This window comes from Castanea sativa, chromosome 8 (assembly GCF_040712315.1).
Source record: "Castanea sativa cultivar Marrone di Chiusa Pesio chromosome 8, ASM4071231v1".
NCBI classification, from domain to species: Eukaryota; Viridiplantae; Streptophyta; class Magnoliopsida; order Fagales; family Fagaceae; genus Castanea; species Castanea sativa.
Genome location: NC_134020.1, coordinates 28,661,454 through 28,687,284, shown reverse-complemented (window position 1 = coordinate 28,687,284; position 25,831 = coordinate 28,661,454). Strand labels below are relative to the sequence as shown.

The window sequence follows — 25,831 nt, the reverse complement described above, 5'->3', positions numbered from 1 at the left end:
CCTTCAGGTTCTGTAGGATCAGGAACAAGTTCTTGCACCACAGGAGAAAGGGCAAGAGAGGCAGCAACAGGAGGGTCTTCAATTTCCTGTATGTCTAGGGGAAGCCAAATATTCTCGGGCTTCCTCAGCTCGGAAGCTTAAGGAACCCCTACTGCATTCATGGCCTCTCCCCAGACCTGCTGACAGTACTCTCGGCACAAGGCCGCAAAAGCCTCTGTCAGCTGTTCTTGCGTTCTAGTCACCCCCTCCTAATAGCTGGCCTTCTTCGTGGCCTCCAATGCTTGCTTATGGCTGCAAGCCTCCGCCTTCATTTGCTTAAGCTCTTTCTCCAAGTCAGAGCGTACTTGTTGGGCTTGAGAGAGCTCGTCGTCCTTTTGGCGAAGGAGCTTACGCTGCCCTTCCACTTGGGTCTCCATCGTCTTCAAGCTGGCCTTGTCACCATCTCTCTCTCTTTTCAAGTCGGCCAGCTGCGACGTGATCTTCCCGTTCTCTGCTAGGGCCTGGCCTAGGGACTTTTTTGTCTCCTGCCTTAGCTCTTGCTCCATCCCCGCCCGCTTCCGATAGTCCTCCACAAACTTCTTGGCCGCAAAAACTTCTTGGATGGACTGCAAAAAATGTCAAGAGGTTAAAAATGGTAAAGTGTCTACAAATGAGTCTAGAGTATAAGTGTAAGATGGAACTTACCAGAGCTAAACCCCTTTTTAACGAGAGGAACAGCTGCGGCTAGCCCATCTTCTCCAAGGTTTCCATGTCCTTGGGCGACGTGAAGGACGCTCCAACACCTCGGCTAAGTGGTGGGCGTGGCCTTGTTGGGCCGCCCTAATCTTGGAGTGGCGGGGAATTGGTGCGCCGTCCGGTCTCAAGTTAGGAGACCGGAGTGGCTGGTGCTCGGCGCACCTCGGCCACGTCCACGATCTCCCGCTTTCGGCGGCGGGCGCACCGTTTACCCTTGTCAATTACTGTTGGGGCGGCGCGAGGGCAGGCTGTTTCATTTTCTTCTGCTTTTCACCACCAGCCCCCTCGGCCTCCGCCTTCCTTTTCTTCTTTGGATCTTCGGCCGGAGGCTTGGGCTCGGCTGGAGGAGGAGGAGGTGGTGGTAAAGCCGAGGGAGCTTGGGACCCTCTCGTTCCCTTCTTTGCCACTCGTGCGCCTCTCGCGGTCATAAGGTCCTTCAGCTCGTCCATCTCTTCTTCAATGGAGCTGTCGTCTGGACGCGCTATCACTAGACCCGAGATCCCAGAGGCCTCGGCTTCTTCTACTTCCTCGTCAGAAAGAACAACGAACTGGTTTCCGCGAGCTCGTGGGGCGTCCTCGAGCTGGAACCTATCTATCTCCTCATCCAACGTGTTCGACGAAAACACCTGCTCCTCTGGGATAACTGTTGCCTGAGAGTGCGTGGCGAGGGGAATTGCCGCAATAGGATGATGGTACAAAACGGTGTGAGGGGCGTCGGGGATGTCGTCGTCGGTAAGAAATCGCGGTCTTGCTACGTGTATTCTCTTACGCCTTCTATCCCCCGTGATGATGGCGTTCTCTATCTCCTAGAAGTCCGAGGATATCGGATCGTAGCCTAGTATCAGATGAGCCGCTCTAAGTTGTAAATCTTCGCTGACAAACACCTCGGAGCGTAGCACGCAATTCAAATCTGCAACGTTGCAGTGGCTTAAGCGTGGGCGCACGAGTTGCTTATCTGCAAAGAAAGACATCAAAATAAATAAACATGGTTAGATTCATAGAACATGTGATAAATTAAAGTTAGACGCTCAAGTAAATGCAAATGCACATTCCTAAATGACAGAGGGAATTATAGGGTGAGAAGTTAAATCCTAAGGTGTCGCACCTGGATCTCCCCACTCAACTGGGCAGTGGGGGCCGTCGTGCCAGTTGCCAGAGACGATGAGGTAGTCATCCTTCATGCCTTTATTAGACTTGGGCAAACAGGAGATTAACCTAACTGCGCTAGAACGGGATTTGATGTAATAACCTACATTGGTAAGTTTATGGCACTCGTACATGAAAACAACGTCATGCCAGGTAAGGTTGAGACCCATCTGCTCGTTTAGAGCGTCGACGCTACCCAAAACTCTAAAAACATTGGGAGCGCATTGATCGGGACACAACCGGTGGTTGCGGAGGTACTCCCTGGTTACGGGTTTCATTGGGAGGGTCATCCCACCTTCTACGAAGGCGACCATTGGGATGATGACCTCTCCGGTTTTCCTAGAACCGGCCACGGCATCCGCCGGGCAGTATTTTAAACCTACGTCGCTGGGAATGCGATACTTGGCCCTAAAAGCTTCCATCCCAGCGGCGGTATCTACTAGACACTTAAACTTTCACATCAGAAAGAAACGAAAGACTAAGTTCTAAGAGGGGGAACAGTTAGAAGGGGAGTCGAGGACAGGATCCGAGGAGAAATGGTTAAGGAAAAAGAATAAGAACTTACAAATTTCAAGTTGTGCGAATTTCCACGGATTTCTGCAGACAAAAGGTGATTACTGATGTTTTGATGGGATTAGCCTTTGAGGAAATAAATGAGGGCGCAGGTTCCCGAAGCGTCACGACGTGCGGGAAGCGGCCTCGAAATTGCATTTGTCCCGCCCAAATTTTCATGGAGTAACAAGGACCGTTGGATGCTCATCTCACCGTTGAACGTGGGGGACAAGGTGTAACTTACGCTAATAAATGCGCGCGTTTTTTAAAATAAAACCACCAAGTGGCATCCTCTGGAACGCGAAACGGTCTCCACAAGTGCAATTATTTACAAAACGTGTGGGGTAAGTCCTCGTTGAATCAAAACCCTATTTTTCTCCTCGGATGATGAAAAATAGAGTTTTGAGGGGCTATTGTGGGGAGTAAAAGGACCCAAGTGGGCATATGGCCCTTTGGGCTGTAGCAAGGAGGGCCGACCTGCTCTTAAGCTAAGAATCTGCTAGTACTGCGAATCGGTCCATACGCCGAGGGTCCGAGGACACATCCGAGGGTAAGTTTCTCCTCGGATAGACCCAGGAGAACTCGAAGCTTCACTATGAAGGTCAAGGCAATATTCGGAAAGAGCTTGTTGGTTAAAGGGGAAACCCTGAACCTTCGAAGTACACCGGTGTTAGAAAAATACCAAAAGCAAAAGCTGCCACCTCCACATTAAAGACTCTGCACCTACTTCCCTGGCCGCATTAATGGGGAAGTGACCCCTGAACAGTAGAATTGAAACTTCTGGTCACTATTCAAAGGCACTAAGAAAAGAAATATCTAGGAGGGAGGGGGTTGGAGCAACACGTGGATAAAGCATCAAGAAAAGAAGTATTTAAGGGGGATGAACGCCAAAGAAAAGGGGCGGTCTGGAACTAAAAAAAAAATTAAGAATTGTAACTTTTAAGAAAGAAAAAGAAATAATACAGAAGTAGTCCTCGGCTTATGTCCGAGGAGGCCTATTTGCAATTATCATTTATTATTTACAAGTGTTTGTAACTTTTATCCTGTTATCAAGTTCTCAGTACTTCTAGCCTAGGTTTCAAGCCCACACTCTACAAATTTCATTGTTTAAGGCTCATTGGGCCTGAACCCGTAGTTATCTTTGGGTCCAGGTGCAGTTGTGCGCTTACAGATGGAGAAAGAAAAACTATAAGATAGAGAATAGTATGAAGATAAAAAAGTAAAAGAGATGAAAAAATGTCAAAGGAAGTATAACAATAAGATGAGAAATTGATAAGGATAAGAAGAAATATAAAAGATTGAAAATAGGTGGATGACATATAAAGCACAATGAAATAGTAGTAAAATTAATTGTTACACTTCCATTTTTTATATCATATAAGTATAAATGAATTCTAGTAAACATCCCAAACAAATACAATCTTGTTTTGAATGTCATATTGAAAAATACATGATAAAAGGAAAAATTATTATAAATAGCAAATGTAGCTAAACAAATGTCTGACTAAAAAAATTTGTCAATAAAGCGGCATAAATCAAAGTCAAGGCTATGAGCTTTGATCTTCACAAATAATTCTTTTAAGTCGCCAAATTTAACGTGATTCTATCGTTGAGCTCAATGATTTCTATTGTTCATCTCCAATAACTTCTTGCACTTTGACTTACAACCATTTATTTGTTGAAGGAAATTATGTACTACTCATCTTACAATTAGAATGTACCTCGACATTTCATTTTTCCCTAATCCAAAGAAACTCTTCTACCAATTATTAAATTCTATTATATATTTAAACACTCCCTTAAAATATTGTAATATGTTCTTTACATGGCAGGATGGATAGTTTCATATAAAAATACAATTATAATATATACTTATTAAATATTAATAACTACCATAATAATTATTTTTATATTTATAGGAAAAATAGAATAACGCAAGTAATCAAATTTTTTCATGTATTTCACATGTTACTGGCTAATTATTAATAAAAATGGTATATGATATTAATGAAACATCATCCTCATATATATCATATAAAAACTATAAAATAAAAAATAAAAAGTATCCCCATGTCATATACCACATCTCAAGTCTCAACCCAATAGATTCTCAAAAAAAAAAAAAAAAGTCTCAACCCAATATATTTTCATTTTAGCAAAATATCATCATCATTTCTCCATTAGTTCGGATGTTCCTCACTTAAACAACACCCCAAAAAAGGTGGCTGTCTCCCCTCATGTCACCCAACAATTTTTTTTTAGCATCATCATGAGCAATAAAGCTTTGTTATATACGTGAAAATAATACTTTTGTATTAAAAACACACCCATAAATTCAAAGCTTCATTCACTTGGATATCTAATATTACATTAGGACACTATTTCATCCCTCATGCAAGCCCTAAACTTGACCTCGGTGAAGTTGTTGTCAGCCACATGCAGAATGTCGCAGCACTCTCTTCTATTGCTGCCCTGTACGTGAATGAATAGATAAAAAGAAGGGTTACCAATAATAAATAATACAAAAGGGAAAATCTTGTTATATATTTGTTATCATACACCCTGTATACACTCCTTTTGAAATCGTGTTTTGAATGTGTGTACAAAATATGCAATAAATAACGAATATGGGATAATCATTAACATATATATATATATATATATGTGTATATATATATGTGTGTGTGTATATGTTAAAGTTCTTGTCTGCTACATGCATAATATTGTAATGAATAATTACTCTAATGAAGGTTTATAAAGTGATGTGACAATAAATATGATTAATAGTGCTACCACTTTTAACAACATAATAAATAAGAGTCTAAATTACTATTTTTTTAATACTAATAAAATATGAGTTTATAAAAGTTATGTAATAAAATTTATAATCAATCAATATATATATATATATAAAAGCAGAGACCTCGTGCGGAAATGCATGAAGTTCTGTCATGTGGCGCTTTGTATGAGTACTTTTTCGTTTAGTCTTTCACCTTCTATCTTCTTATCAATTATTAGTTTAAGCCATAAATGCAGAAAATTAAAAGGTTTGATTCTACTCCCTTTTCCAACTTCTTAAACTCTTCCACTTTTAATTTCATTAATTTAAAAAATGAAAGGTTTTCTCCATTCAATGTTAGTTTTCATGTTCCTTTATATATTCCAGTTTCATAAACTATCAAAAGGCCAAAAGAAATGTAGGACTGGAGAGATAGAGAGACAAAGAGCGAGAAAATTAGTGTAAAAGAGAGTATGAAATTGGCTTTGGTTTCAGGTGCATATAATCTAAGTTTCTTAATAACTTAACGCTATCAAAGCTTGATACAATACTTTAACAACATATGGTGTTTCTAAAAGGTATGTGTTTTTTGTCTTTATTTATATTTTTGGAAAATGTTTAATTTTTGTAAGTGATTAAGGTACTCAATTAAACGTGGGATATGAAATAATATAAGTTTAAATTTCTCTGCTCAATTGCTGTTTTATTTTTAATCTCTTGGCATGTATGTTTAGTTTTGTAAATTAGAAATTATAAATCTTAAATCTTAGATGTTTAGCCTTCAAAAGTTCACGTTTTCTTCTTCTTCTTCTTCTTCTTTTAAAAAAAAACCTTCTAAAAAAAAAGGAAATAATAAAAAAATTTATATTGGAAACGTCAAATGTAAGAACTAAATATACATGTACACCTGATCAAACAAAAAAGAGCATACAGTGGCATCTTTATAGTCTAATTAATTATGGCTACTTATAGATATATTGTGCTACATTTTTTTTTTCATTCATTATTTCAGTGACATATAATTCATAATTGAAATTAATTTCTCAAACATTATAACACATATGAATATTATAAAATAACTAATAGTGGATACGTGCATCGCGCGGGACATCCTCTAGTATCCTTAAAATGTACTCACCTCATCTAGTCTAATGACAGGTGAGAGGACCCGAATTTTGGAAATGAAATCAGCAGAGTGATTCCCACTCGATGAACAAGCCACTAACCTCTGAGGTGATCTTCTAACATAACTTGTAACAATTTGGTTCCCCATGATTTTTTCAACAGTCTCAAAGTAGAAAATATGAGGAGCCTCACAAGGATCATTTGAGGGAAATCGAGTGTTAAACATGTAAGGTGGTTTAGCAGACTTCTTCCATTGTACAAATGTTTCGAGGGGTCTATGTAAAATGCTTGGTGGATAAATTTTTTCATAAATATGAGCAGAGTAGCCCCATGATATGGAAAAGGACCAGTTGCTTTGCTTATGATAGCAAATAGTCTGTTGCAATAGTCGTGACTGATCAACTTTTGCAGCTTCCATTAGGTGATTTAGTGATTGGTAGCGGTTCATAGAAGGGAAAATAGGCTCAACCTGGTCAAGGTGATGAAGCGAAACGGTTGGAGATTGTGGGAGAGCTGACAGAAATCCTGAAATGTCTCTGTGTAGATCAATCTGTAATGGAAAAAATAAATAAATGTTAAAGATACATACAATAACAAAATTCCTGACTTGCCAGTCAATTTTTGTTGTCTTGCTGATTGTACTCGTTAGTTAATTGTTGTTTTCTTATTGTTCTGATTGCTTTCATAGTTGTTATCGTTCACTTTTAAGTTGACCAGGACAAAGAGATTAATCTGATTAAAAATATAGATATTTGACAGATTTTTATAAATTACTGCCAAATATTTACTCATGAAATATCATAATCATGGCATTAAAAATACTTTCACAATACAAAATTCAAATTTCTACTTAAACATTAACACGTTAAGACTAGTGAAGCTTACGTTTACTTAGTTAAAAGTATTTCAACTATATATGCTACTATTAGACCACATATTTCTTGTACTAGATGATTCATTTACTTGTACAGCAATCATATTAATTGTAATGCAATGAGGGACAATTCATTTTTATGGTTCAAAATTCATTCTTCTCACTTATTTGGCAAGAAGAAAGAGAAGAAAATAGGGAATCTGTTGAATTTCAAATATTGAATTTGACCAATAAAATAAGGCGACTTCACTTTGCATTTGGAATTGCACAAAAAAGACTATTCCTCTCCAAAGAGGTCTACATACTTGGTACAGTTTTATATACAAATTACAATTATTCTAACGTATGCAAACGAAACTATGAAAGTACTTAGAAAACAACATTACCTGATGGAACCCGTTTTCCTGGCTCAGAGAGACTCCCAAATCAGCAACACAGGACTGTATAATATGATCACTCCCATACAATGTTGGATATGTCTTTATGCAGACATCTAAATTCTCCGCCAAGGCTTCCGCCAAAGGATAACTCAAGGCATACCCAGCCCCGCCGAATGCCATTCCAAACGAATGATCAAAATTTGATGACACACACTCTGACTTTGACCCTATATAGAAGTACTTATTATGATTATACTTTGCCAATACCTCTACAAGATTATCCAAAAAAAAGATTGTGTCATCATCTGCCATGATAAACCATCTAACCCCTTTGTTTTCCCCTCTAAATGTCTCCAGAATTATGCGTGCCATTCGAATTGCATGTGGATTTGGGTGTTTATCGTACTCTTTGTATCTGGAGGTATCTTCTGAGACCCTAAAAGGAGGAAAAGTTGAAGGCCATTGCTGTGACTCTTTGGGAACTCTATCTAAAAAGATGTATCCACGGGTTGTGTTAGGCTGCCACCAAGATTCAATGTAGGCTCTTTTGTTTATCCATGTATTTGCAGAACTCGCTATTCCAAACACAAGGTGGCTAATGTCAGTTGGAGAAACTGAAATGGAAGATGAAGACCCTTGGTATTTTAAGCTTGCCAAGAGAGTAGAGGACCGGCAGCAGGGATGGCTAGAGAGGATAATGTAGATAAAGTATAAGACTATTCCTGAAATGGCTAGTGATTTGCATAAACTTACCACAAACTTATTACTTGATAAAAATATTAGTCTTTGTTGCATTACACGCGACTTGGAAGCAAGGACTAATGACATGGTGAAAATTTGAAGAAGAACCTATTTCAGAATCAAACTAGCCAAAAAAATGATGAACTCAAGAGAAAATTTCCGATCGTAATTTAATAAGTTAAGAGTTGGGATTCTGTGTTTGGGTTTCTCTTCCTCAAGTTGTTAATTAATGTGATTGTTCAGTTGCTTTTGAACTTTGCTTTTGCAGCTAATCATTTGGATTGCATTTTACATGCAACGTTGGAATTGCTTTAACGGCTAGGCTGTTAGTAAGACATCCAAATACATAAGTTTCGATTGTTGCTATAAAGCATTCAATCAAAACAAGTTTGGGCCATCTTGCTTCTTGCATGGAGACACGAGAAAAGTCATCTCTGGCCTGTTGAGTGCCCTCTGGCCCTCGTGACACAAAGGGCTGGATTATGTGAGGCCATGCCATGCTTAAGGTTATACATGAGGACAAGTTTAGTTTAAAAGTTTTTGTATTTTTCATATATTACTTATTCTTAAATGATCCCTCTTTAATTTCATATTTAGATATTATGCTGATGTAGCACAGATTCTCTTCAATTGTGACCTTAGGCCGTGGTTGACAAAATTCCTCAACACCCTCATTTAGCACTCTTAGTCAAAAACATAAAATGTGCCCAACCAAAAATCCTAACTCTTAAATCCGAAGCTATCTTACACTCCATCAAATGCTTGCCCATTCAACCATTTCTTTTCACATTAAGCAGGGTAATTCTATTCAATTACTGAGGGGCAAATGTAACAGTCAACAAGATTAAAGAAACTTATTATAAGCTATCCTTAAACCAGTACACGTTTCTTGCTGAAACTCATAAATACAGCCTTTCAACAATAATAAAATTACAAACATTACAGGTTAAACCACATCTGCACCAAAACATACTTAAAGAGCAGAAATGGATCACAAAGTATCATCTCAGTCATCATCAATGTATACGGTTTCTTGTGAAAACAGGCCGCCAAACACCTTCCTGACTTCTTTCTTTTCCTCTGTCTGTTTGCCCTTTGGCTTTGGCTTTGGCTCTGGCTTCTCCTTTGGTTTGAAAGAAGGAAAATTTAGGCTAGGTGGTTTAACAACTGCTTTCTGGACCGGCAAAGAACGAGCCTTGGCCTGTCCCCTAACAGTTGCAATCTGCACTTTCGGTTTCTCTTCAGGGTTTTGACCTGGAATTGTGAGCTGGGAACTAAAACTTTTCCAGGATAGCCCTGAACCAAAGTCTTTGGCTTTGCTCAAAAGGTTTTCCATTGAAGTTTCTGCAGCATCTGCCTTCTCTTGAGCTTCCTCGGCCAGACTAGCAGCACGAGCTTCTTGCTCTGAAAGCTTTTTCACCTCTTTTTCGAGTTTCTTTGTTGCTTCAGCTGCTTCACGAGCTTTCTCAGCTGCTACCCTTGCCTCTTCCTCTGCTCTGACCTTTGCAAGTGATTCTGCATAAGCCCTTCTTCTTCCATCCTCAGGAATGGCACTAGAAGCAATACATTCAAACAATTTAAACAATATTATAGCTTTTTCTTTTTTTAAAGAATGGGCTAAAATGCTGTATTGCACCAATAGAAACAAGAGTAAAAGAAATGTGCTCCCTCTTGAATTTTCAAAAAATAAAAATAAAAATAACAAAGCACTACCACCAAATACTTCACCAACAGGAAAAATTGCTCTTGTATATGTTTTGTCCCTCCATTTGATATTTTTCCAGGGTTAATCAAGTTTCATTCCAAACCTGAAACCATTCCCAACTGATTCTATTTGACATGTAGAAATCTGTTGGGTTTGGATGAGGAATTTTGAGGTAAGATTTTACTCAAGTTGTAATTGTAAATTCCCAAAGTTGATTTTCTTTTCTTTAGGTTAATTAGAAATCTAATTCAAAAGTTACAAAGAAGTTTGAACTTGGTATTTTCAAGTTTGAGTAATGTTGTTTGTATTTTTTTGACATTCGTGTGGGTGAAAAAAATATGTGAAAATGCGTGTAATATTGTTTAAAAACTGAAGACATGCGTTTAAGATGTTCTACCAAACGGGTCCTTAAATCCCCTCTTCAAATTTTAAGGAAGTGTTCTAATTTTACAAATTTTAACACCATTACTATTTTCATGTCACGGTGTCATTACCACCAATATTATCACCATTAGTGCCAATATTGCCACCCTCACCACCTAATGACTTTGTCAATTCTGCCACCACCACCACCTCACTACCTTTGTTACTACCACCGCCAAATCCACCATCATCACCAGCAATACTATGAAAACATACCACCACCATCACCAAGTCATGGTCACCATACATACCATTGTTATTGAAAATACCATAATATTCTAATCTCTTTAATTTAAAAAATACTCGTCCAAACTTCAAACAACCAAAAGTTCAATTGATGTGATTAATATTCCCAATATAAAATACTGCTTATATTTACTGCAATTTACCTGAAAAGCTCGTCTACACGCCTTGAGGGGGCTGATGGATCCGTAAAAACTTCCACAACCTAAATAACATATAACTAAGATGCTCAATCATTTGTCACCTAACAACAACCAGATTCAAAAATAATAATACCTAGATTGAAAATGTACTTTTTTTTTTCTTTTTTAAGTAATAAATATTATCCTCTTAATCAAAAAATAACTAGAATCCTCTATATCTTGGACTACCTTTAATGTGGATCTATAAAATCTCATCTATCCATATTTAAATGAAAAGTGCTATGTTCACCACATTTTCACAACACTTTTAATATTGTGACAATATTGTGAAAATATCGTGGACATAACATTTCTCTTTTTAAGTAAATTAAAAAAATGTTATCATCTTATCAATAATTTAAAAATATATAAAATAGTCCTAGTCAATATTCGCATGATAAAATTCAATCAACTCATTTCAAAATAAATAAATAAGATTTTAATAACTTCACAGTATAATTACACTAAAAACTTTAGAGAATCTTAAGCAACAAGCAATGTACCTTATTTTCTGCCACTGCTGTGTTTGAGAAAACACCTGCCACTAGAGATGCTATCTGGGACTTGGCTACCTAATATTAATTTTCCAACACATGACCAAAAACAAAAAAAACTATGAATATTAAAAAGAATTAAAGTTTTGATGTCCAAAACAAAATGAGATGTACAATGTGAAATATAGATATTATCGCATACATTACATTACTTTGTAGTCGTTTACACTGGCGCTTCTTTCAGCTGACACCACAACATTATATGACTTTTCTGGTGAAAAATCTTCGGTCAAACTTGTCTTTATGAATGTATAGCTGACGTCCGTTTCGATTACTTTTTGCAAAAACTCAGCCACAGTCAACGGTTGTGATCGTGAGAGCAAGTTGTTAAAGAATGAAGAGATTCCATCCAGTACATTGTATGTTGATGAGCTCCCTATGCTCCCATCATAGATTATAGCCACGTGGCTTACTCCTGCCAGCTGGGCGGCTTGGATCACTTGCAATGCATCCGATGTGGAGACTTCGGAAGTGGGACCGTTTTCTGCCGGCCCGATCGTGACGACAACCTTGCTAGCATTTCCGATTGCCTTGGCGATTGATTCGGTATCTTGGAAGGTGGATTGGACCGCGTTGATGCGTCTCGATTCTTCGTTCGATATGATCTGTGGTGGTGATGCAATTGTAGCAAGGAAAATCAATAGGATGCAATACAGCCTAATCTTTCCATTTTTTTTATCAAGACATTTTGCACATATTGTGCCATGTCAAATTCTTAAAGACTGCATAGTGATGGCATATCTTGGCAATGGATTGGCGCATCTTTTTAGTTGTATCAAATATTTGCGCAAATCGTGATTGTCCAAACTTATGTGCTATGTGTAAGCATAAATCCCAAAAACATGTTACATGTACAATGCACTTGCTTAAATACATGATTTTATTCAAGGTAGCTAGATTAAGGGAATGTGTCCAACGCCAGTCTCGAGCAAAAGCAATGGGTTTTACTTAGGATAAAGAAAAAATATTTTCCAAATTATTCAGTGTTCCTTTTTCACCTTATGTTATACATTCCGCAGTTCTTTTATTATTTTTGGCTATGAAAATAGTTGAAATCCCGGGTTTGGTTGTCCCTAAGTGTATAATATTATGGCCCTCTGCTAGGAGCCAGAAAAGAAAAGGCTAGTTATGGGCTTCCACAATTTCCCATATTTAATTAATAACAACAAATAGCAAACTTCTCATATTTAGATCCCACAAAAATCTGGCAGAGATTGAGATATGGGTACAGAAACAAACCTTGTATTGGGCGGCAAGACGAGCCAACTCTTGGGCAGAACCAAGCTCAGGCACCCCAGCCCTAACAATAAAACCTTCACGCAGTAAGACTTGTGCAATGCGAATTCCAGCCTGGCCAGTGGCACCGGCAACAAACACCGTGCCAGGGTCCTTACGTCTTAGGTTCCCAAATGATAAGGCCGTAGAAGGATTATTCACAGCCGGTATCAAAGACTTCACGTCTGGTATCTTTCCAAAGTTAAAACGAAAAGGATTGGAATTGCCTGAATCATCAGGTTGGGGCTCTGCTGAGGATGATGAACCATTGTTCTTGCCAAAACGAAGTGAAGGGAAAGGACCAGCCTGCTTGGCAAAGATTGTGAGCCTTTTTTTCTTGAAGGTTAGCCTAGAATGAGGTGTGGTGTTTAGAAGAAATGAATTGGAGGTGAGAGTAGGAGCCATAGATAAAAGGGAGAAAATATGGGAGGCCACCCTGTCCTCCAATTCTATGAGATTGTAGCAAATATCCAAATTCTAAAAGTTTTTCTGTTAAAACCCACGAAATGATGCCATTGCCAAATAGTTCTTGTTTGTTTCTGATATTATCTTGATGGGGGAGGCAATGGAAGCATAGCAAATGGAATTGAGCCACGTAGTCAAGGTTTATCTACTCAACGAAGTCAGGCACCAAACGTTCAAATATCACCACAAGGCACAAGAAAACGACATCACGCCCACTTGATATAACAGGGAGCAGTGGGAGTCTGGGACGTGCCTATTAATAGTTTCAGTTTATCAAAAAAAAGTTTATCAAATTTTATCCACCACGTTACCACAAAACTCGATACGCATGGCCCACATAAGCCAACGAGAATTCATGAAAAAGGAAGAACAGTATTACGTACACAAAATATTTCATAACGATTTTTACAACAGTTAATTAGTTAAGTTGACAAAATTTTACCAATGATCGTCTGAATCCGCCACTTAAATTACAATTTTACCTACCATTAATAATTTACCACATCATCGGTTGTAAAAATTGTCCATAGACTCTCAAGAGAGAAAATCTAATGCCACAATTTCTCTGCCATAACCGTAATGTAACAGTGTAAGTAGTAAAAAAAATAAAAATAAAATAAGCCCATGTATAAATGATTGGCAACTACTCAATAGTCTGACAAATAAAAATTGTGGCAAAAATTTATGAAATAGTAAGTAGTCCTTGAACTACTCTTTCAAGTTTCAACTACTCTTTCAAGTTTCAACTACTCTTTCTCAAAAAGATATTGTATAGGACGGAAGGAATCAACAGCATCAGATGCACAAAAACATTACTCAGTATGACGGCATAAAATAGGGTAGAATGACTTGATCAATCCACAGCTATATACAAATTTAAGTCTTTGTTTTGGAGGCACTATCTTGATTAGATATTTATGAGCATTAGCCATGCACAGCTTGCATAAAATAGTCGAGGGAAGCAACATTAAGGATGGCCAAGCCATATTAAGATGACACACCTTATGCAAGCAATCACTAAAATTTCATTAAACTGCAAATCTACAGCCACACAAGGAAATACACATTTTCCGGGTCCAACACTTGACCTGAAAAACCAAACTATGGTTTGTCTGTTGGTAGTTCCTAAAAAACCGAACTGTGGCTTGTCTGTTGGTAGTTCTTTAGTCCTTCGGATAATTATTTGCACAGCTGCATAAACGCATAATATATGCAGTCAATATGCTAAAACCACGTTCTACCACAGTAATAATCTTCAAATTTCTAAAGCAATGATACCAAACAAATTTCTATAGCAATGATACCAAACAAATCCTTGATAACTAGATTGAAGACTAAAAAACTTCTTTGCACAAATTTCTCTACTGGAACCAACTTGTACAAGATGGATGAAAGATCAACTTCTCTTAAATTCTAACTTAAGAGCTGCCAAAGTGTAACTTTGAATCCCTCTGCTTCCAAGCCACCACAATCAATCAAAAAGTGTTCAAGCAGCTTTGAAATTTTAGAATCTGCTTGCTCTTTTTAACAAATTTTTGTTCCAACTCTTCACATTTCATACTAGTCGTGGTTTATGTCACTTCAGTGCAACCTCTTAATTCATCAGCTTCATGAGCGTCCAACATCTATTATCTATTATAATTATAAAAGCATTCAGCATATTCAAATTCTGATTTCTACATCATACTTGGCCTCAAACTTTATTTATACTAAATTAGACCCTCAATCCATACAGATTAGGACTGAATAAGTTGCTGGAGAAATCATTGTTTCATAGTCATACAACCTAGAAGTTTCATGAGAATTGATTAAAAGTGGAGGGGAAAAGGCCAAGTGGGAAACCTTAGTGTCTTAGGAGGTCTGCTAATCCTCATTCTCTTTAACTTCCCTGCCAGCTCCTAACTAGCCCTCACTTATCGCAACAACAATAAAGAGGTGAGAGCAAAGAAGACACAAAGGGGAGCGCAGGAGAAGTTTTTGGTTTGTGTTGGGGGGTGGGGGGGTATAACAAGAATCCCACCAAAACCATTTTAAATCTTTGCCTACTTTAAGTAGGACCCTATTCTACCAACATCAAGTTCAAGAAGGCTAAACCTAGAAACTGCAGCCAAAAGCTCATGCATCATCTGTTTAGAACTGATACCAAGTAGATTTAAATAACTGAAGCTAACAGAGAAAGTAACTATCTATATAACCTACATAATGTGTATGCACCAAACTCTTATGTAAATACCAACCCAAAGTGAAGAGCATCTCCTTGACACAATTATATAAGTACCCAAGCATTACCTATCTGGATTAAAATGAAAAAGACAGGCCAGGAAAGCCTGAAAACAACTGCTCATAAAGATATGGTCGTATATTCTCATACAGAACTATTCATCATATATACATGCATGATGCCATCTCCGTGGACTTTATAGCTGATATCAAGATCAGGCAGGATGATTCCAAGAACTATAGCGCCATGAAGAAATTCAGAAAACAAGGCCCAAGGAGCAACTCACAAGCTGCCAACCATACAGAGGTTAAACCAAGATACAGTGAGAAAGGAGCTACTATATGGATACAAAGAGGATTCACCCATAATCACAAGGTCGTTCTTAAAGAGCCCATAAAAGAATGAAAAAAAAAAGTCACCTGAATTGATGTTCAGAATGTGGATCTGCACATGGTCTGCTCAACCAAATCATCTGTTGACATTATTTTCATCTACCAATTGACCAGAAACCCAGTTTAGTATCAACTTCAAATTATTAAAAATAACAAGACCTTTAGGCTCATCTTTTGTCCTAACAACACAACAAGAAGAGGATTGTGAACCCTATCTACATGGTTAGATTTCCCCTGCAAATTACTTCACTGAATCTAATTAAACAAAAAATCTAAACAAACAAACACAAAACAAATTCCAGTCACAGCAATAAGATGCTTCACAACCAAATGACTACAGTTTTTTGATAGGTACAACCATATCCATGTGACTACAAAATCTTCCCTAAGAAACAATAAATAAATAAATTCCCAGCTAAGGGAAGACAAATTATTACCAGAAAATCTAGCAGCATGTTCTGCATAAAGTTGCACTCAAGAGAATAGCTCATGAAATCCTCATTTATCCATTTCAGCTGCCAGCAGTAAACATAGAATACATCAAACAGTAACCAATATAAAAACACACTTTCCATTTAAAACATAAATTTCCTAGCAAACTTAACTAGATACTGCTCAACAGGAATCTAGAAAACAAAAATGCTTTAAGAAACAGAACAGCTTAGTGTTCCAAGGCAGCAACAATATCAGTGACTGATGCCCTTCTTTGCTTTAAGTGATTCAAGAGCCTTCTTTCGTAACTCAATCTCAAGCCTTTTCTGCTCTGATTGCATGTCTTCATCATCACTTGGATTAGACTCTCTCCTTGCAGTATGCTCACCATCAGAAGCATAAGAACCATCCCTATTCTTCATTTTTAGCTTCTCTGCACGCCGTTCTTCCTTTCTCCTACGTCGTTCCTCACGCCTTCGACGTTTTTCCTCCTTCCGCAGTTTTTTCTCTTCCTTCCTCCTCCTCTTAGCCTCCTTCCTATCATCTAGTTCAGAATCATAACTGTAATCATCATCTGAAGCCACCTCTTTCCTCTCAGATCTTTTATGCTTTCTCCTTTTCTTCTCTTCGGTTCTGTGCTTATCACTTTCCTCAGAACCAGAATCTGTTGAAGCCATATGTTTATTATAATCAACTTTTCCAACCGAATCTAGTGCAGTTTCTGAAGGACGCCTATTGCCATCAACATTCTTTGAACGGGAGCGGATCTTCTCATCAGATAGTTTACCTTCTCCAGCGTATGACAGATGCTGCCTATCACCTAGCAAAGAGTCCTTATACGATGTCGGTGACTTCTGTTTCCCAGGAGATTCAGGAGGAAACCCACTCCTAAAAGAAATCTCAGAGTCAGAAATGCTTCATTATATCAGACCCATGGGTTCATGCAGAAATACTGGTGTCTAATTAGGAGGACAAGATTCATTCAACAGAGAAAGATATACCTTTTTTTCTCCTCGTCTTTCTTTCTCAATTCCATTTTATCAGAACGAGTCTGGGATTCAGTAGCCCGACGATCTGCTAATCTTTCAGGAGAGAGCCCTTCCTTGTAATGAACCTTCATAGGTGAATCTTTCTGATTGTTGACAGAAGATGAATGGATGGACCTTTTCTGTGAAGACTTAGATTTATTGTTCATATCGTCCCTACAAAAGGAGCACCCTCAGCAAAATTAAACTAACAAATCAAAGCATCCCCCTGCAATGAGACCAAAAAGACAACACAAAAATTGAGCAACCAGATAATGGTCAACTTCAAATTTAACCTGACATAATTAGGTTCGCCTGCCTCTTCACTACTTTCTAGACTATCATGATGAGGTTTCCCTGCAGGACTGAAGCTAGCATCACGGGTCATTTGATTCCCTGTTTGCCTCACAGGACTCTGATATGGACTAAATGACATTTGCAACCAAAACAGTCAACATGTATAAATCCAAGAGAATGATCAAAAGATTATACTAAAAAGCAGCTAAGATGAATACCTCCTATCTTCACTAGAAACCCTTTTTCTAGCCCGAGGTGGAGATTCTGAGAGAGCTGGAGACTTCCCAGGTGCAGACAATGAAACTGGTACTCTTTTGCGTGTATCACTCCGATCCCTAGAATCTCTTTGTGGTGACCTCAAAGAACTAGGAGATTTCTGTGCGAAAGACAATTTTTCATTCGTCCTGTAACACAGATTTAACCAAAAAATAAATGTAAAAGCAGCCCAACATATTGAATCTACAAAATAAAAATATAACATCAATTGTGGCAAACACAAAGCTGATGACCCATTTGTAGTGCAATGGGAGGTCTTGGTGGTTTAGGCTTCACAATATCTTCTAGCTCTACAAACATAAATTCATAACCCCTATTGAAGCTCCTTATACTTGCCACACACTTGAGAACCATGTATATAGAGAAACAACCCCTCCCCCAAAAAAATAAATAAATAAAAGAGCACATAGGAAACAAACAATCATGTTCTATGTACCTGATTCTTTCTTTTGGAGATCGCACAGGGCTCCTATGGTACTTAGTCGTGGTTGGAGATGGAGATGGGGATGGAGATGGAGATGGAATGGAGATGGCTGAAGGGGATGGAGAACGTGATCGCCTACGTCCAAGAGTAGGTGGCCTACGCCGCACAGGTGGAGAGTCGTGTGGTGGAGTTGGAGATCTTCGATAACGCCTTCGTACAGGAGAAGGTGATCTTTGTAAAGGAGAGGACGATCTGCTGCGATTAGGTAAGGGTGATCTGCGTCTAATAGGTGAAGGTGATCTGCGTCTAATAGGTGAGTGTGCTCTTCGCCGCACAAGTGAAGGGGATCTACGTCGAACAGGTGATGGTGTTCTACGTCGTTGCACAGGCGAAGGTGACCTTCGTCGCCGCACAGGGGAAGGTGATCTACGCCGCCTGATAGGGGAAGGTGACCTACGACGTCGGAGAGGAGAAGGTGATCTACGACGCCGGATAGGGGAAGGTGACCTATGTCGTCGGATTGGAGAAGGTGACCTACGACGTCGTGGAGGAGAAGGTGACCTGCGGTGCCTCACTGGGAAAGGTGACCTACGGCGAAAAGGTGAACGCAATCTTCGCCTCACTGGAGAGGGTGATCTACGATGTGATTGTGATCGCGATCTAGATCTTCGCCTAGAATAAGATGATCTCCGTCTTGGAGAGAGAGAATGCATAGGCGAATGCCTCCGACGAGGGGTCACAGATCGTCTTCGTGGGGAGCGATACACCCTTTCTGAAGAAACAGAGCGCCCTCGAGCTTCAGGTGATCTAGATACACTCCTTGACTTGTGTCTGTCACTAAAATAAGCATAAATTAAGTCAGACGTTACATTTGAAAGAGGAAAAAGAAACATATTGATAAGAAGAAAAAAAAAATAGCTTTACACATGCAACACCCATAGTTATTATTTATTATAACAAGTTCAGAAATACCAACAGGAACATTCTAGTCATAATATCTAAATAATTGAAAGACTCCCATTATTGACAGCAAAAAGAAGCATACTCAGAATAACTTGAACGCGATCTGCTGATTGACCTAGATGGAGATCCTCTGCACAAGAAATCCCCAATGTAAATGGAATTTTCCTCCAAGCAAAAAAATTAGAAGAACGATAGCATATGATGGCAAGGAAAGATACCGAGGGGGTGAAGGGGAACGTTTGGCAGAATGGGGAGATCTAGAAATCCTGTAAGAAGTAAAATGTTATTTCCCTTTTCTTGCTTACATCTGAGCATGGCAGAAAAATGAGTGCCTACAGTAGCAATTTGGCAAACTTTAATATTCACTAAAACTTCTACAGGACTCTATCGTGCATGTAAAGAAGTAGTAGATTAACGGTATCAACATCACTGTAACTGAAATCTCCCCCTCCCTTCTCCAAAAAATAAAATAAAATAAATTATTCAATATGAATGCTAGTAAAGAAAGCAGCATACTAAAGTAAAATTAAGGAGCCAGCAGCAAGACAAATAGACAATAGAAGGAAAAGTGAAAAGAAAATTTGAAGGAGAAGAGGGGACAAGAACAAAAATATGTATAGGCATATAAGAAATACATACTAAATAGATTCACAAAATAACTTCAAAAATGTGACTGCATGCAGCAAGACCATGGAAATATATGAAGAGTATAATGAAACGGTGTAAAAAGACTAGCTGCAAAGGGAAAGGGACGGGGAAAAACCCAATCCAAAGGAAGAGCTAATGGTAAAATGTTGACCTATCCCTTACCTGTGCCTTCCTTTCACACCGTTGTTCCTCTTTTCAGCTTCTTTCCCATCCTCAGGATAGTCACTCGAAGCTCTATGCTTTAGGTTTGGCTCCAAAGCAGCGTTAGTTGCCCTCGTTTCAACCACGCCGTCCTACAGTAGTTTGAGGTAAAGGACATGAACCCAAATAATTGCAGAAGCTAGCTGAATGCCATGAAAAACACAAACGAAAGTTAAAACCAAACACCCAGATCTAGACAATGCAACTCCAGCATGTAAAAGATAAGCAATACCATTTTCTTTGATCTCTCTTGCTCAAGTTCTCTGCTTTCCTTCTCTTTCTTCTTCTCAATCTCATTTGCCATCCTATCTGCCTCCGCCTGCAACCACCCCATGGTAAAAAAATCCATCAAGAAAGAGACACTACATGAGCAAACCAAAAACATGTAAGGGTTACAGAAATATTTATACCTTCTTTTTCTTAATTTCCTCTTCTTTGGCATCCAAAAACTGCTGAGGAACACCACTAGCAGTATTCTGCGCACTGAGAAGAAGCGCCCAAAGCTCTTTCATAAACTTCACAGTATTTTTCTCCATGAATCCAGTAAGTTGTATTTGAACCGCCTTTCCATTCACTTCCTACATCCAAATAAACAAAACAGAGTTCAAACACTACTTATAAATAATGATAAACTAAAAGCTCAGTCAATAACCCGGTGTTATTGGGTATAGTTAGATCAATGTTTTCCATCTCTATAGCAAGTCGTATCATGTACAATTTATCAATGATTACAATATAAAAAAAAATAACATGAATCTTGCATTTGGGTTTAAAACTACACAAAAACTAAAAACTTGGAAACACGAAATTGCGAATTATATGACATCTAAAAATATTTAATCACCTTTTCTTCCAAAAGACTATAAATGAAGTTAATTAGAACTTCGTCTTCAAACCCGATAAGTTCTGTCACCCTATGCGCAACCCACGGTCTGATAACATCCATATTCACCTTCTTCATCTCCACCTACAAACACATACCACATTTCCTATGCACAAATTAACACAACAACAACGACCAAAAAAAAAATCACGCAATAAACCCTTCGTTTAAAGCCAATTTTTCCAAAGCTTAAGAAAACGAACCACATGCTCCAATTCGGGGGCGAACTTCTGCGATTTCAACAGCTTCGCTTGCTTGTTCGAGAACCGAGTGTCTTGGTCAGCCGACGTGCCCTAGAAATACACAAAATTAGGGTTTCCGCATCCATGTACACACATAGACATACATAAATTTATCTTTGTGCGAACCATGAGAATCACAAAACACGAAGATCTAAGAGATATACATCGAATTAAGTTGGGATCTAAGATGAAAAGTTCAAATTAAACGCGAAATTATGAATTTTCGTGTAGAACTTACCCGGAAGAAGCCGCCCGACATTTTCTAGGGTTTTTGAGGGACTGTTTGGCTGAGATGGTGGTGGTGGATGCAAGTTGGCGATGAAATAGAGAGCGATTAAAGGTGGGAGATTTGGACAAGGTGCTTAAATAGAGTTTTCGGCCATGAATGTAAGCGAGCAGCGAGGTCTTGGAATTTGGGGAACAAGAAAGGCTCTCTTTAAGCCTCAACGCTCGCGAGAGAGTATTCTGTTGGATTGTATGAAGAAGCTAAACGAAATGAGAAAGAGGAAGAGAGAGAGCTAATGTGCCCTAATGATATATATCGGAATTACATACATACCCCCGTTGTATATTATAATGACCTTTTTAGCCGGTCTTCTTATAATCTAATCTAAAAATATTCATTTCGAATCTCTTTGTTCTAAGAAAAGAATGAAGATTAACACCAACTAAAACTAGATTTGGTAAATCGTTTTCTTTTTTTTTTTTTTTCCTAAAATAATCGAAGGGACAATTCTATATGTAAATTCACCATCAATTAGTAAGAATTTTGTTTCTGAAAAAATTTAAAAAAAAAAATAATCATTTTGACCAATGCACACTCTTGGTGCAATGGTTACTCTACAAGTATAAGTATCTGTAGGGTGTGAGAGGTAATGAATGGGGAGAGTGCGCAATGATCACTTCACAAGTATAAGTGTCATACGGGGTGTGGGGGCAAAACCAAGATTCAAGTTTTCATAAGAAAACTTCACACACATATACACTTAGATTATGATAAAAGTAGAATTTATATCTTGTATACAAAATTTTATTTTTAAAAAAAAGTAACTATTTTGAACATCGTGTTTGGCTACAACTTATAAAAGCTCACTTAGATTATGAAAAAGTAAAATTTATATCTTGTATAAAAAAATAAAAATTAAAAGTAACTATTTTAAACGTCGTGTTTAGCTACAGCTTATAAGAGCATTCGCATTGGGCCTAAAATGCCAAACGCAAGGAAAATTTAGCATTTCAAGCCGAAAGGAGCTCAGCATTTGGAATTGTAAAGGTAGACTATTGCAAAAAAATTTACAATTGTACTAGAATTGCACTGTAGCTCAATTGTTAAAAAAATATATATATATATTTTATTCCCTTTCTCTCTCATCTGTCTCCTGAGTCTCCCACTCTCTCAACTCTGTCTCCCACGTCTCTCTCTCTTTCAGATTTCTCCCTCTCCCTCTGTCTCTCTCATTGATTTCTCCTTCTCCCTTTGCTCTCCCTCAGGCCACCATTGGCCACCATCGCCTAGCAACGCCAAGCCCAGGCCATGTCTCGATGTTTTGCTCCGATGTGGCTTCGATGTTTTGCTCTGATGTGGGTGTAGTTTGCTCCGATTGGTGTATCATGGGTCAGGTGGTAGGTCGTGGGTTATGGGTTATGGGTTTTGGATTTGGGTTGATCTGGGTGTGACGGAGCTGGATGTTGATCTACGTTGATCTGGGCGTGGATCGGAGATTTTGGATTTGGGTGTTGATTTTGGATTTGGGATCGGTGTGACGAAGCTGGGTGTTGATTTTGGGTTTGGGATCGGCGTGGATCGGCAATTACCAAGAAGAGTAAGATTTCTAGATGTGCATCTATTTCTCTCCAACTATAAAGCCAAAGATTTTGATTTTGTTAAAGAAAGACATAAAGCCATAAAGCCATAACTAGTGGTTGAAATGCAAATGTCTATCTTGGATAGGTCAAGCCACCTTGATCAAATCACTAGCCCAAGCATCTCGTACGTATGCAACGTTAGTTTTTAAGCCACCTAAATGCTTATGTGAAGATCTAGATGAGCTAAATAGGAGATTTTGCTAGGAACTGTGTCTTGAAGTGGTGAACGACCCTTATGATTTAAAGTGAGAGATTTTGTACCTATCTCTAATATACACAATTTGGTATCTAAAATGGATAAAGGAAAGTGAAGAGGTGGTAGTTGTCAAAGTTTCATTCACTGGCTTTAACATCTAAAGATAGAGTTGTTACTAAATTGAAAGCCATATCCATATTGATGTCTAAACCCTATAAAGTAAGGGATCAATAAATATTATAAATGTTTTTTAGATAATTCAAAATAAATTTGTGTTTTTATTAAATTAAATCAATATCCAAATACTCTACATATTGCATAAAACTAAAAAAAGTATATGTCATTCATTTATCCAATAGTAATTTTGCACTTAACATTTTAAGAATTACATGAAAAAGGGAACATTGGTAATAAACAAAGTTTGGCTATTGGTTATACTCCAAAACTCAGCATTGAATTTTGTTATGAACGAGAGGCATACTAGTTCAATAATGAGTATGAATGAAATTATGGATTCAGTATTCATATAGAATAGTACAAAATAAATAAATGGTGTAGTGACTTCATCAAAAGGTTATGTGTTACCCTCCAGATCGAGAGATTAACGATGTAGCTATCAGTTGCCACTTATTTTATTATAAAAGAAACCTCTTGAAATACATATATATTAAAGAATTTTAAAATTACATCATTGGAATAATGGAAAGAAAATTACGTAGTCTTGGTCTTAGTTACATTCTAAGAAATAAGAAAAAAATACATCACTTTCACCTCATATAAAATCTATGGAAAGCAACAATACTTTGTTTCCCAATTACAATCTAGAGAAACGGAAAATTAAATTGATAAGGAATCAATATGCAAATCAAAATATAATTTTGGAGGCTAGGTAAAGGAATGAGAATGCATTAAGCACTCATCCCATCCAATTTGAAGTCTTTGAGAGATGAATGGCCATATGATATGTACTATTCTTGTTGGAAATAAAACAAAATATTGATGGGCCTATTCTCACTTACTCTCATAAACACACACACACACACACACTCATTACTTAGTATATAGAAGAGACTCACACTCACAAATTAAACAAGGGGAGAGAGAGTGGAAAAGGAAGAGTCAGAACACTTTAAAACTATGTATTCACTTCAACTCTTGCATAGAACTTAACTGATGAATGAGTTTATATAGTACACCATCCAACATCTGACTTCCATTACATTCATTTTTCTAACTCCTACATTCATAAATCCCACACATAATTTCAATAAACCTCCTACTACATTAACTTATGAAACATACGCTTATCTATGAAAAGTTAATTAAAAACAAGTTTAAATTCTAACATCCTCCCTTAAACTTGTTTTCTGGATCACTCCAAGTAAGACTTGCAGCTTATTGAATGTGTGTCACACTTGAGTGGTTTAGTGAGTATACCTGCAACCTGATCATGTGACTTCACAAACTCAAGATGAACTTCCTTTCTTGAAATACATTCTCAAATAAAATGAAATCCCATGTGCTTGCTCCGATCATGAAAGATTGGATTCTTTGCAAGAGCTAGTGTTGATTTATTGTCCACAAATATCTTCGTAGCTTCTTCTTGCAACATCTATAACTCCTTCAATAAACTTCTAAGCCAAATTGTATGACAAACACTGGAGGTAATAGCAACGTACTCAACTTCACAAGTGGAAAGCGTCACAATCTTGGACGTCCATGTAAATGCAATATCACCCATATAGAATACAAAACCAGTAGTACTCTTTCTATCATCCGTGTCTCCAGCCTAATCACTATCACTATAGCCAACAAGTTTAAAATATTTAAAAGATGAATACAATAGTCCATAATCCAATGTAGCTTTTAAATAACGAAAAATATCTTGGCAATCTTCAAACGAGTCATCATCGGTGCTTTCATGTAAGTATGTAACGACAAACTAGTTCAATGCCAAAAAGAATGTCTGGTCTTGTGTATGTTAGATATCTTAAGCTTCTAACCAAACTCTTAAAAAATGTTGAATTAACATTCTCTTCATCGTAATGCTTTGACAACTTCACTCCACATTCTACAGAGGTGCTAATTGGATTAAAATTTAACATCTCAAACTTCTTGAGGATATCTTTCGTATAACCTTCTTGGGAAATAAAAATCTCATCCTCCATCTACTTTACTTCAATGCCCAAATATCTTTCGTATAACCTTCTTAGTAATTACTTTCTTGAAGTCCTCAAACATACTTAGATTGTTGTTTATAAAAATCAAATCATCTACATACATACAAACAATTGAGATATCTTCATTTTATGCACCTTATAATAAAGCGCATGTTTATGTGGGCATTTATAAAGCCCATTAACGTAGAATTATTTGTCAATTCTACTATTCCGATGTATTGGTGTCTATTTCAAGCCATAAAAAGTTTTCTTCAACTTCAAAACTTTATCTTTTTGCCCTTTTACAACATAGCCTATAGGTTGCTCAACATAAAGTTCTTCCTTAAGGTAGCCATTCAAAATTACGAATTTTACATCTATTTGGAAAATTCTCCATTGATTTTGAACTGCTAAAGAAATTAGCAAT

General features: G+C 37.7%; 3 protein-coding genes across 4 annotated transcripts; all 3 read right to left on the bottom strand.

Annotated features, from left to right (window-relative positions):
• Nucleotides 1-4,803: 4,803 nt before the first annotated feature.
• Nucleotides 4,804-8,831, bottom strand: LOC142606135 (uncharacterized). Its single transcript, XM_075777532.1, has 4 exons — nucleotides 8,625-8,831; nucleotides 7,598-8,440; nucleotides 6,351-6,887; nucleotides 4,804-4,905 (listed from the first exon to the last, which is right to left on the bottom strand). Exons 1-4 carry the CDS (start codon nucleotides 8,829-8,831, stop codon nucleotides 4,804-4,806), a joined length of 1,689 nt encoding a protein of 562 aa, XP_075633647.1.
• Nucleotides 8,832-9,161: 330 nt separating this feature from the next.
• On the bottom strand, nucleotides 9,162-13,377 carry LOC142607358 (protein PLASTID TRANSCRIPTIONALLY ACTIVE 16, chloroplastic). The gene is made up of 5 exons (XM_075778811.1): nucleotides 12,679-13,377; nucleotides 11,592-12,044; nucleotides 11,389-11,457; nucleotides 10,850-10,908; nucleotides 9,162-9,885 (listed from the first exon to the last, which is right to left on the bottom strand). The coding sequence occupies exons 1-5, from the start codon at nucleotides 13,117-13,119 to the stop codon at nucleotides 9,339-9,341; spliced, it is 1,569 nt and encodes a 522-aa protein (XP_075634926.1). The 5' UTR covers nucleotides 13,120-13,377; the 3' UTR covers nucleotides 9,162-9,338.
• Nucleotides 13,378-16,275: 2,898 nt separating this feature from the next.
• On the bottom strand, nucleotides 16,276-21,695 carry LOC142607357 (uncharacterized). Of its 2 annotated transcripts, none has more exons than XM_075778809.1 (13): nucleotides 21,422-21,695; nucleotides 21,145-21,234; nucleotides 20,903-21,025; nucleotides 20,469-20,636; nucleotides 20,291-20,377; nucleotides 20,020-20,150; nucleotides 19,428-19,475; nucleotides 19,292-19,339; nucleotides 18,259-19,083; nucleotides 17,765-17,950; nucleotides 17,546-17,674; nucleotides 17,226-17,426; nucleotides 16,276-17,112 (listed from the first exon to the last, which is right to left on the bottom strand). In XM_075778809.1, exons 1-13 carry the CDS (start codon nucleotides 21,440-21,442, stop codon nucleotides 16,479-16,481), a joined length of 2,691 nt encoding a protein of 896 aa, XP_075634924.1. In that variant the 5' UTR covers nucleotides 21,443-21,695; the 3' UTR covers nucleotides 16,276-16,478. The 2 variants fall into 2 exon arrangements, with proteins under 2 accessions (XP_075634924.1, XP_075634925.1); XM_075778810.1 differs by having other exon boundaries at nucleotides 18,259-19,077.
• Nucleotides 21,696-25,831: the final 4,136 nt, after the last annotated feature.

Coding starts and splice junctions, on each gene's coding strand:
- LOC142607358 (XM_075778811.1), bottom strand. CDS start 13,119: ATGGCTCCTACTCTCACCTCCAATTCATTTCTTCTAAACACCACACCT. Junction 12,045..12,678: donor GTCTTGCCGCCCAATACAAG/GTTTGTTTCTGT, acceptor TCACCACCACAG/ATCATATCGAACGAAGAATC. Junction 9,886..10,849: donor CGTGTAGACGAGCTTTTCAG/GTAAATTGCAGT, acceptor TATTGCTTCTAG/TGCCATTCCTGAGGATGGAA.
- LOC142606135 (XM_075777532.1), bottom strand. CDS start 8,831: ATGGCATGGCCTCACATAATCCAGCCCTTTGTGTCACGAGGGCCAGAG. Junction 8,441..8,624: donor AAGCAATTCCAACGTTGCAT/GTAAAATGCAAT, acceptor ATTCTGAAATAG/GTTCTTCTTCAAATTTTCAC. Junction 4,906..6,350: donor CTGTCATTAGACTAGATGAG/GTGAGTACATTT, acceptor ATTCACGTACAG/GGCAGCAATAGAAGAGAGTG.
- LOC142607357 (XM_075778809.1), bottom strand. CDS start 21,442: ATGTCGGGCGGCTTCTTCCGG. Junction 20,151..20,290: donor AAGAGAGATCAAAGAAAATG/GTATTGCTTATC, acceptor AAACTACTGTAG/GACGGCGTGGTTGAAACGAG. Junction 17,427..17,545: donor GGCGAACCTAATTATGTCAG/GTTAAATTTGAA, acceptor CTCCTTTTGTAG/GGACGATATGAACAATAAAT.